The 11,376-nt window shown below is 34.2% G+C and overlaps 2 protein-coding genes across 2 annotated transcripts; both read left to right on the top strand.

Moving 5' to 3' along the window:
- Positions 1–1,967: 1,967 nt before the first annotated feature.
- Positions 1,968–5,210, top strand: LOC107781914 (subtilisin-like protease SBT3.9). Its single transcript, XM_016602735.2, has 3 exons — positions 1,968–2,496; positions 3,489–3,586; positions 4,939–5,210. Exons 1-3 carry the CDS (start codon positions 2,315–2,317, stop codon positions 5,001–5,003), a joined length of 345 nt encoding a protein of 114 aa, XP_016458221.1. The 5' UTR covers positions 1,968–2,314; the 3' UTR covers positions 5,004–5,210.
- Positions 5,211–6,124: 914 nt separating this feature from the next.
- LOC107781913 (calcium-dependent protein kinase 11) lies at positions 6,125–11,376 on the top strand. Its single transcript, XM_016602734.2, has 8 exons — positions 6,125–6,827; positions 8,117–8,260; positions 8,368–8,520; positions 8,607–8,722; positions 9,753–9,920; positions 10,201–10,425; positions 10,536–10,679; positions 10,908–11,376. The coding sequence occupies exons 1-7, from the start codon at positions 6,263–6,265 to the stop codon at positions 10,674–10,676; spliced, it is 1,512 nt and encodes a 503-aa protein (XP_016458220.1). The 5' UTR covers positions 6,125–6,262; the 3' UTR covers positions 10,677–10,679; positions 10,908–11,376.

The raw sequence follows: 11,376 nt of genomic DNA, 5'->3' as shown, positions 1-11,376 counted from the left end.
GTAAGACAAATGCCTACTTGCAGAAAAATCATGTACGACAAATGATGAGTATATACAATAAATAAATGCGCAAATTTACTCTAAATCAGAATTGACCTTTTTAACCGAGAGTCAAAAATTGATGTTTGCATCGAAAGTTTGAAAAGCTTGTTTTTTTAAAAAAAAAAAATCAACCTTTACTGCAATAATTGTTTTTCAACCAAACAATGAGAATTGTTTTTTCATTTTTACAAGAAACTTAAACCTATTCTTCCTTGGTGTTAGTTTGAAAAATGACTTTTGCTATTAAAAAAAAAAAAGGTTTCATGGTAGTACGAGTCTACTGTAGCATGTTTGACCAAGTATTTAAAATTAATTTATTTTAAAAGTATTTTTTGATAGAAGTATTTTTCAAAAAAATACTTTTGAAAATAGCAGTTTGTGTTTTGGAAAAACTATTTGTGAATGGCCAAGGTTTCAAAAGCGCTTTTAGGGAAACACTATTTTTTAGCTTCTGAAAAATAGTTTTTGCTATAGCTCAAAAGCACTTATATAATTTTTTTTTTACCTAAAAGTTTCACCAAACACCTAACTCTACGAGATAAGCCCTTAAAAAAACACTTTTGACTTTTCAAAAGTTTGGTCAAACAAATTATAAGATAAAGTGATTGATAACTTAGAAACAATTATCTCTAAAAGTATTGGTCAATTATGAATATCTAATTTTGATTAAAAAAGGACAGCTCAGTGCAATAAACTCCTGCTATGTGTGGGGTCCGAAAAGGGTCGGGCCACAAGGGTCTATTGTACGTAGAGTTGTCTAAGTGGAAGGTATTACCCATACCCGTTCCGCATCGTACTGGTCCAAATTGAGGGTAGGGGCGAGGGATTTGGGTAAAGGTAAGGGTAATGGGAGGGTACCGAAAAAATACCCTTAGTACCGATCCGATTTGTACCCTTAAGGTACTGGACCGGTACCCTTAAGATTATTTTTTTAAATGTGACCGTTTTTGCACCGTTAGTCAACGGTTTTTTTTTAAAAAAATATTGTCGTTGGCAACAGCCAAAGACGACTTTTTTTGCCACCCTAACCCTCTAACACTCTCTATCCCCTAATTTATTTTAACCTCTAAGCTTGTTCAAATACACTTTGGCCCTATTTTAAGACTATAAATACTCCATTTTATTCTTTCAATTTTCACACAAAACTCTCATATCTCTCTAATTCTCTATCTCTCTCTATCTCTACTTGCAATTGACATTTTAGCACTCCTATTAATTTTTGCATTTATTTTTGTTATATTTATGTTGTTATTTGTTGTTATTTTAATTATTTATTATTAAAAATAGCTCCTAAACTGGTTTAAAAAAAAGTAATAGATTGGCTAAGGGTAATACTAAAGAGGGGGTCATCATTTTGAAACAAATCCTTAGCAGTTCGGGGTTTATGCGTTACATACAAGAAAAATATAATCCTACTTTTCAAGGTTTTCCTAGAACTATTAGAAATAATCTTTGCGATGATGAAGAAAATAAAGACTTGCTGAAATATTGGAAGAGAAGAAACTTTGGCCTTCCAGAAACAATTTAAGAAGGCGATGATATCTATAGTGAAATACTATCTACCGGAGACAGTAGGGACACATAAAAACAAGTGTTATCAATTTCAAGCGAAGAACCAATATAAATTATTGAAAAATTTCGTAAATTATAATTTTATTTTAATAATTATTGAAATCATAGCCTTGAATTTTTTTTATCCATTAAGTTTGTTTGTATTTAAATATAATTTTAAAAAAAAATTTAATTTAAAATTATCCCTAAATATCGGTACCGCACCGACCGATAGAGGTATTGGTAGGGTACCTATAAAAGTACTCTTACCCCATACCCCTAACCCATACCCCTAAGTTTCTTTAGAAAAGTACCCTTAAGATCCCTTACTCTCTCCCTACTTTTAACCCTTAACTACCCAATACCCTCCCCTTAGACAACCCAAATTGTAAGCAACTTCACCCTAATTAATTCAAAATGTAAATTATCACCTACGTGTCCAAGCAAAAATTAATTTACATTTCTCCCCTCCGTTTTTAAGAAATTAGTGGCAACCCCCAGAATAAATCAACATGCCGTGTATGGACAGAGACAATCTAGTCCGTTAATCCCAAGAAAGAAAAGTATACTCCCATATAAACAAGAAAAGAAATCTAAAATCATTGTATTGTAACTTGCAAGGATTCTGAAACTTAGTCATTAAGGATAAAAAGTCTCAAATTCCCAATTTATCCAAGAATATCCCTAATGCTCTATAAATAGTACTTAGCAATTGAAAGTGATGCAGAAAGATCAAATACTTTCTTCAATTCTATTGCTTTCCTTGTTGATTGCAGCTATCGTAACGATGGCAGATTCACAGCCCTCCATTGAAGCCAAAGTTCATATAGTATACACTGAGAAACCTGAAGATCTAGAAGCTGAGGACTATCATATCAAAACCCTAGCTTCTGTTCTTGGCAGGTTTGAATTATTTTCCAATTCTGTTCATTTTCCTGTTTTGAATTTTAATTTAGAAATATGGGGTTGTGGGTTTGGTTGGATTGATCTTGTTTCTTATAAATTTAGCCATTTTGTTTGTTTTTTAAGTTAACCAATTGAATTTTTCTCACATGTAGTTTGAATTTTGTCCTTGTATTATCTTCAAGATCCAATTTTTTTCTTTGGGTGTGTTTGATGTGTCCTAGTTCCTTTTTTTTTGGTGAATTCTTTTTCTAGTGTTTTGTTAGAAAATAAGGGACAAAGTTTTACTTATATGCTTGTTTCAACCAACACATGAATAATATTATCCACCTTTAATGCTGAAAAATACCTTAATGCTATTGTCTTACCGCATCCTTCAGCTTGTAGGACTAAGCTAAACACTGAAAGATGGTTAGAGAATTGATTTCATTAGTAAAAGGAAATATTTGCCAAGGATATATTTTCCACCTTAACAACTGCTTATAATGATTGCATACTAGGCATTTTCTTAAGGGAATGGGGACGAGGAGGCAAGTGATTGGCCTATTTCAAAAGTTATAAGAGTAGTCTGATTCTAAAGGAATTTGTTAGATTTTTAAAGTAAAAATTATTATAGCTCTAGAAATGAAAATATTTGATGTAATGTATACTCGAACTTCAAGAACATTTAGTGGTGCGTACCAATTTCGTGTTTGCAAGTTAATTTGGATAATTAGAAACAAGTCAGATTGACTTTTGTGATCTTAATTTGAATAAAGTATGAAACTTCTCGAAATAATATTTCCAATTTTCAACCAATCCCGTATTTGTTGTAATGAAAGAATGATGGGGTTGAAGATCATTTGAGTTTCCTTTGGTGGAGGAAAAAGGGCATTGAAAATGCTAACTATCAATTATCAGTTATATGTAATTATCAGTATTACTGTGTGGTATATGCATAATTTTGGAGTAAAGATCCTGATATTTTGTGTGTGCTTATGGAAATCAAAAAGTGAGGAGGCTGCAAAAGAGGCGTTGATATACAGTTACAAGCATGCAGCAAGTGGATTCTCAGCAAAGCTGACTGCTGAGCAGGTTTCTGAGCTCTCAAGTAAGCTTTTACTCTCTCTCTTTCAACATCATTGATTCCTATTTTGGTATATGGTTGATCTGTATCTCTTTCTTAGATGAGTAATTAGTATGGAGATTTATATATGACAGCCATAATGCTTGTATATTGAAGTATTGGCATTCACGTTGAGGGTTGAATATAATATTTTCGTTCTATTGAAGACTTTCACACATTTTTTAACAATAAACATTTCTATCTTTCTTGCTTAATCTCAAATTTAAGATTCAAAATATGATTTCCATTTCATCATTAATGGTGTAACCATCAAAAGATAGAGTAAGCATCGTTGTCTCGACTTTTGTAGAATGGTTTGGGTCTTTCTTTCTTTTTCGTGCTTAGGGAGAGGGGTAGGGGTTGTTCTAGGATAGGTTTAGTGGTTTTATATGGAGCATAATCTTTAATTCTTGACCGAGATGGTCCACTATTAACAATGGGACTTTAAACTTTACATGAAAAAGTATGAGACGAATCGTTCACTGTTGATAAAGGACTTTAAACTTTACGTGAAAAGGATAAGAGGAATGGTTCACTATTGATATGACTTTCAACTTTACCTTAAAAAGGATGCAAGGAATGAGGACAGATGTACAATTATTGGAACACTTTTGGAAGGAAATGCCCAGAGACGTAGGATTACTTCTCAAACTTTTTATTAGTTCCATTTATCTATATAAAAAATTCAAGTTCCAATACATAGAGCGCCCTTACTCCCGGTGGTCCATACCATCTAGTTCATCACAGGGGCAAGTCCGAGGTTCTGGGCTATATTCTGGTGTCATTCTTGAAGGCTAAATAAATTGCAGTTCACATGGTTCACTGATGTAGCCGGTGCTTGATATTCAGCAACCATGGCTAAAGCTGTTGAATTTATAGTTTTCTTTCTGTTAGGGCCTAAATGCCAGGTCCTACCTGATCACAGTATGCACTGTGGACGTCTTCTCCTAAGTATCTCTATATCACATCGATTCATTTGTAGGAATTACATCCTTGGGGTCCACCACAATGTCTTGCAATTGACATATAACTCTTGAGGTTTTGGAATTGTTTTCCTGGATGTCTAAAATGACCTGAGTGCCTCATTTTTATATCTTCTTTACTCTTGTTTTTGAAGTCAAGGATAGTACTAACATCAAGACAAATCGGGATCCCTACTATTTGGTAACTGTGTATATTTTGGTTTCTGTTTACTTAAATCTTAATTTTGTAACCCAACAATGCATCAGTTTTTGTATTTTCTCTCCTGAAAAATATGTTCATATGATTTTCAGCATTGTTCTTTTGGGGGCTTTTATGCTCTCAGACTAGCCTAACTAAGATGTGATCTTTTGCAGAGCAACCTGGAGTGCTACAAATTGTTCCAAGCCAAACAGTTCAGTTACACACCGACCGTGTGTGAAATGCAACTCTTGTGACCTCTTCTCCAACAAGTTTGCATCATGTGTTTAGACTTCTTATCTATGCTTGTTTCTATGGTGTTTTGAGCTAAAAAGTAAATTACTTTGTACCATGTGTGGGAAAGAGTATCCCTAATGTAAATGTGCTACTTAATGTCGTAATACTTGTTTTAATTATATGAAAATAAATGGTGCTGCCGTTTTCCTTATGTCTAAATTTTAGATAGATGGAAGTCACGTCGAATGCTTTCTCTGAGTTGAGGTCTCTCGGAAACAACCTCTCTACCTTCACAACGTGGAAGGTAAGGTCTGCGTACACACTACCCTCCCAGACTTCACTTTTGTAGGATTACACTGGGATTGTTGTTGTTGTTGAAAGTCACGTCGCAAGATTAATTAGTAGTTATGTGCCATAAACCGAGAATAAGTTATATGTTTTCCTTATAACAACAACATACTCAGTATAATCTACATAATATGTGTTTTCCTTGTAGGTAAGCGAAAAACTTTCACCTTCACGCTTCTGTATCTGAGTTAAACCTATAGATGGGGAAATCTTTTACTTTGTTTTTCCCCAATCCTTCACATGATGATAGTTCAAAAATTTCCACAGAGGAAAGTAAACAGAATTTTTACAACCATCAATGTTCCGTTGATGTATACCATTTTGATGCTCTAAACAAAATTACTTTTTATCAACTGTATAGCGCGATTCAGTTGACGTCTTCATTTCTAAATTCTAACCGGTATATAAAATGTTCGAATCAACATATATTGAGAATAAGTGGAAAACTACGAATAAAATTACGGATAAAATTTTATCACCTAAAAGATAATTATGGGTATTCTTCACAATAAGTGAGATTGGTCATCCTAAAACAAGAGTTTAAAATACACATTATATAACAATTGTTTTTCTTGTTAGTGGAAATAAGAGAAATTCAAGAAAAATAGTCTTAAAATAGAAAAGAAAAAATATATATAATTGATTGATTTTGGACGTGTCTCCCTTCCATTTTCCAAATCCCACTCAACTTTGTCATTGCTACATCACCAAGTCAACGTACACCCCATTTCCCGCCAGGAAAACCTGACCATAGATCAAGAAAACTGTTAATCCCCCCAAATAACAATCTAACATATGGAAAAGAAAAATAGAAACTGAGAATTTTCCTCAGTATCTCCAAAATCAAGAAACAACAACCATTTTTTTCAAGGTAAAAAAAAACAAAACAGAGAACAAAATTGTTCTAAGAAAACAATGGCACAAGCTGCAGCAAAGAAGAGACCTCCTATAGCTTCATCAGCAAAGCCATCTCCTAATGTCCTCCCTTACCAAACACCAAGATTAAGAGAACATTACACTCTTGGCAAGAAACTAGGCCAAGGCCAATTTGGTACAACTTATCAATGCACAGAAAAGGCAACTGGCCTTCAATATGCATGCAAATCAATCCCAAAAAGGAAACTTTTATGCAGGGAAGATTATGAAGATGTTTGGAGAGAAATTCAAATAATGCATCATTTATCTGAGCACCCTAATGTGGTGAGGATCAAAGGGACATACGAGGACAATCTTTTTGTCCATATTGTTATGGAATTATGTAAAGGAGGTGAGCTTTTTGATAGGATTGTTCAAAAAGGTCATTATAGTGAAAGAAAAGCTGCACATTTGATGAAGACAATTGTTAAGGTTGTTGAGGCTTGTCATTCTCTTGGTGTTATGCATAGAGATCTTAAGCCTGAGAATTTCCTCTTTGATAGTTCTGATGAAGATGCTACCCTTAAGGCTACCGATTTCGGGTTGTCCATTTTCTATAAGCCTGGTTTGTTTCTTTGGATCACTCTTCTTTTACCTTTATTGTCCTTTCTATTATTCATGGTTTTATTGGTAATTTTAATGGTTTTAGTAGATCCAAATGGATTTTGTGTTGTCTTGAATGAATTTGGTTTCTACTAATTGATGGAATTATTATTTGATTGCTATCTTTGAGTCGGTTTTCTTAATATTTTATGTTCGTTTTATTCTCAGATTGCTATTACTACCTATTGTTTGATTGCTTTCTTTGCCTCAATTTTCTTAATATATTGAGTTGTTACTACTTGTCGCTGCTTCTCCTTCTCTTCAGCCGAGGGTCTATCGGAAACAGCCTCTCTGCCTTTCCAGGGTAGGGGTAAGGCTGCATACATCCCACACTCCCCAAACCTCCAACACACTTGTTGGAATATACTGTCTTTTTTTTTCTTTTTTTTTTTGTTGTTGTTGTTGTTGATGGAATTATTAGGAGAATTTTTCCATTTTGATTTTTCAGCTTTCATTATAGTCATATCTTTTAGCTAGAAATGGTTTTGGCATTATAGTCCATTTTGATGTTCTTCATCTTTTCTATCACCTTTCTATAGGATGTAACAGAACTCAATTTCAAGGTACTATTTCTGTTCTACATTATTACATCAAATTACCACAAGCTGCCTGTCCTTTCTCTGCAATTCAAGGATTCATATTGAATTTTATCTTTGTCGTGCTTATTTAGTTATTTATACTTTAGTTCCAATGATTTATGGCTAAGTTCAGTCATTCTGTCTTTTAACATGTTAAAATTTATTCAGTTCAACAGCTTTTCTGGAAACTAATAAGCATGTCACCTTTTGCGAGTTCGAAGAGAGAATACAATTTCCATAGACATCAAAATTAGGCATTACAAATCGACCAAAAACACATTATTTCATTTTTCGTTCTCATAACCGTTCAATCTCTACCATGTAAAGTCACATTAACTACTTGATCTTAAAAGTCACTGACTAGTCATTTGACTCTCTATACATTTACTCATTAAAAAGGGCAGCCCGCTGCACTAAGCTCCTGCTATGCGCGGGGTGTGGGGAAGGGTCGGACCACAAGGATCTATTGTACACAGCCTTACCCTACATTTCTGCAAGAGGTTGTTTCCACGGCTCGAACCCGTGACCTCCTGGTCACATGGCAACAACTATACATTTACTCATTAAAGAGATAATATCCAGTAATATTAATATGATATTTGACAAATACTGGAATTAACTCTTATCACTGTAGACTATTTGCCTTCTTTCCTCATCTAATCTTGTTTTGCAGGGCATTATATATCTGATGTTGTTGGAAGTCCTTATTATGTTGCTCCTGAAGTGTTGCATAAATATTATGGACCTGAGATAGATGTATGGAGTGCTGGTGTCATCTTATACATCTTATTATCTGGGGTTCCTCCTTTTTGGGCTGGTAAATTTACGACGTTGATGTTTCATATATCTTCTTTTCTTACTAGGAATGACGATCAAGATTAATTACTTAATCTATTTCTTTTCCTTCACTTTCTGGACTTGCAGAGACAGACAATGGTATCTTCAAGCAGATTTTGAAAGGAAAGATAGACTTTGAATCTGAACCTTGGCCTCATATATCTGATAGTGCAAAAGACTTGGTTAAAAAGATGCTCAACAGAGATCCTAAAGCGCGAATAACTGCACATGAGGTCCTATGTAAGTCACACTTGCTTTATTGGTAATATTAACTGAAGTAGTAGCAGATAGTTTCATTATCAATGCTTGTTTTTCTTTTCCTCAAGGTCATCCGTGGCTTGTGAACGATATGGCTGCTCCAGACAAACCTTTGGGATCTGCAGTTTTGACTCGCCTAAAGCAGTTTTATGACATGAACAAACTCAAGAAAATGGCTTTACGAGTATGTACTTCCTTTATATAATAATCTCTTGCTCTTTTGCCGGTTAACACTGTTCAGATACTTGACATACGTAAATTCTTAACTAGGATCAGAAACACAAGTATAACAGTCTGAAATTGATGTTGGAGATATACTAGATCTCTTCACTATATTATAGCAGTATGATAAACCTTCAAAGCATGAAATTTGCTCATTGCCCGTTGTTCGAGTATCAAGTACATATCACCATTGGGGACTAAAAACATAATATTGGGTTGTTGAAAAGTTCTTGGGATATTATGTTTATGCAATGCATATCACTATTTTGTAATTTATTTAACAGTTTTTCTAGAATTTTCCTTCTACAGTTCAGCTGGAAATTTACTTGAGATGAGCTAAGTCTTGGAGCAGGATCACAGTAGACAACTATCATATTACTACTTTTATATTGCATCCTTAGAGAAGGAACCCTAAGGCTAAGATTTTGTACAAGAAACATATCTAGGACCCTATTCCTTTTCTGGGGTCTTTGAAAAATGAATCCAAGTGATTCAGCGCGAAAAATCTGTTATCCAAGAAAAATGGAGAGGGAAGAACAAGGTAAAAGATTTATCGAAAGCTAAATGTTCACATATCACTTAGGATAGTCTTCCAAGAAGTTTTTGTAGGTGTTAAAAGTAAATTTTGGATTCCAATAGGTATTCCTGAGAAATTGGTCTTTGGCAGACCGTTACAAAGATATTTTAAGAAAAACCTTGAGTACCTTCAAGTAGTCAAATATAACTATTTTTTCTCCAATAGATGAAGTGCAAAAATATTGTTAGCCAGCTATATGCGTTGAACCAAAAGTTTCTTACAGTGAATTTTAGCAACTTGTAAAAACTGAAGTCCAGGTTCTTCTTTGAATACCTCAAAATCATATTATTCAGCATGTCAATTATGATGGTTTCCAATGCATTACTCTATGTTACTGAGATCCTTATTTTGTGTCTCAATTTCCCAAATATGCATCTTAGATAGATTTCTGACAATTGAAACACTGTACAAACAGGTCATAGCAGAAAGGCTTTCTGAGGAAGAAATAGGAGGCTTAAAGCAGTTATTCAAAATGATTGACACAGATAACAGCGGGACAATCACATATGAGGAACTGAAAGACGGCTTGAAAAGAGTAGGATCTGACCTTGTGGAGTCTGAAATCAAGGCCTTGATGAACGCGGTACTTTCCATTTTAATTTGTTTCAGAATCTCCAAAGATTTTGTAAAATGTACTTAATTGAGTTATACCATTCAATACCATTTGGTACTAGATTGTGCATCAGATAAAAGCATACGCATTTGCCATTTTGTTACTGTTTCTTGATCCTACCTGATTGTTGGATTAGTTTCCTGACCTTACTTGATACAGTGATTCTAGAGAGCGAGTAGGAAAATTAATCCCACGATTTTAGTCCCTCCAAATAAGTAGCAAAATGACATAGTGCGATATGTTTTTGCAGGCTGACATTGACAACAGTGGCACAATTGACTACGGTGAATTCATTGCCGCGACACTGCATTTGAATAAGATGGAGAGAGAGGAGAATCTGCTTGCTGCATTCTCCTACTTTGACAAAGACGGCAGTGGTTATATTACCACTGATGAGCTTCAACAGGCTTGCATAGATTTTGGCCTGGGTGATGTTAAATTGGATGACATAATTAAAGAGATTGACATAGATAATGTAAGAAGAAAAACTAACTTGTCCAATATAGCTTTTCAGTATTTTATTTATTTACTTTTTTGATCTGATTTCTGAGAACAACCAAGGTAATATCAATTTCTGTTTTGCAGGATGGACGTATAGATTATGGAGAATTTGCGACAATGATGAAGAAGGGAAATACAGGATTTGCAGCCAGAACTATGAGAGGCAATTTGAATTTTAACTTGGCAGATGCTTTTGGAGCAAATGACTGTGACAAAAATCAATAGAAGGTTTCTACTACTGTTATCTTTTGTTTAGCTAACAACTTGTTCTATCAAAAACCAATCCAACTTGTCGATAAATTTGAAAAAGGAAAGATATATCTCATTCAAAATTTCAGACTGCACTTCTGATATATGCATCTTTTCCTTTAACTCTTTGCCTTAGATATCATGTTAAACATTAAGTTTAGCTTGTTTAGCACTCACCTCTCTGATCCTAGCGTGATTCTTTACCAGACCAAGCTGATAGAAAAACGTTGGACCAATCGAGGATCTAGGGAGATGGTGAGGCTTTCAATCGAACCAGGGAAGAGTCAACTAGCTAGAGCTGCATTTGCCGAGACAATGTTGGACTGCAACCAAGAGAGATTGGTGCATGGTGTTCTATTGTTTGACATGGTAGATAGGTTTAGTTCTATAGTAGCAAAATTATTGTTGTTGCTGCTTTATCTTACTATATAATTGGACGGCTTCTCCTCTATTTCACAAATTTAGACCACTGTTGTCTGTACTTGAGGAGTGTTGTAAAAACCTTCTTTTGTGTCTATATTAATTTGGTGTTACTAGATATTGAATAACACTTGTTTATCATTTTGCCATATGTTAAAACACTAAAATCAGTGTAAATCTTCTTTCCTTTATGTCTTTAGTTCATTTCCAATTGTACAAGCTTGATTTATCATAACAAATGACATCAATTCTTTTT

Source organism: Nicotiana tabacum, chromosome 22 (assembly GCF_000715075.1).
Source record: "Nicotiana tabacum cultivar K326 chromosome 22, ASM71507v2, whole genome shotgun sequence".
NCBI lineage: Eukaryota > Viridiplantae > Streptophyta > Magnoliopsida > Solanales > Solanaceae > Nicotiana > Nicotiana tabacum.
Note: the sequence above shows the minus strand (reverse complement) of the source record. Positions and strands in the feature narration are given on the sequence as shown.

Excerpts from the sequence above, each read along its gene's own strand:
- LOC107781914 (XM_016602735.2), top strand. The coding sequence starts at position 2,315 with ATGCAGAAAGATCAAATACTTTCTTCAATTCTATTGCTTTCCTTGTTG. Across the intron at positions 2,497-3,488 it reads CTAGCTTCTGTTCTTGGCAG|TGAGGAGGCTGCAAAAGAGG; the intron begins GTTTGAATTATT and ends GAAATCAAAAAG. Across the intron at positions 3,587-4,938 it reads GCAGGTTTCTGAGCTCTCAA|AGCAACCTGGAGTGCTACAA; the intron begins GTAAGCTTTTAC and ends GATCTTTTGCAG.
- LOC107781913 (XM_016602734.2), top strand. The coding sequence starts at position 6,263 with ATGGCACAAGCTGCAGCAAAGAAGAGACCTCCTATAGCTTCATCAGCA. Across the intron at positions 8,723-9,752 it reads TCAAGAAAATGGCTTTACGA|GTCATAGCAGAAAGGCTTTC; the intron begins GTATGTACTTCC and ends CTGTACAAACAG. Across the intron at positions 10,426-10,535 it reads AAGAGATTGACATAGATAAT|GATGGACGTATAGATTATGG; the intron begins GTAAGAAGAAAA and ends TCTGTTTTGCAG.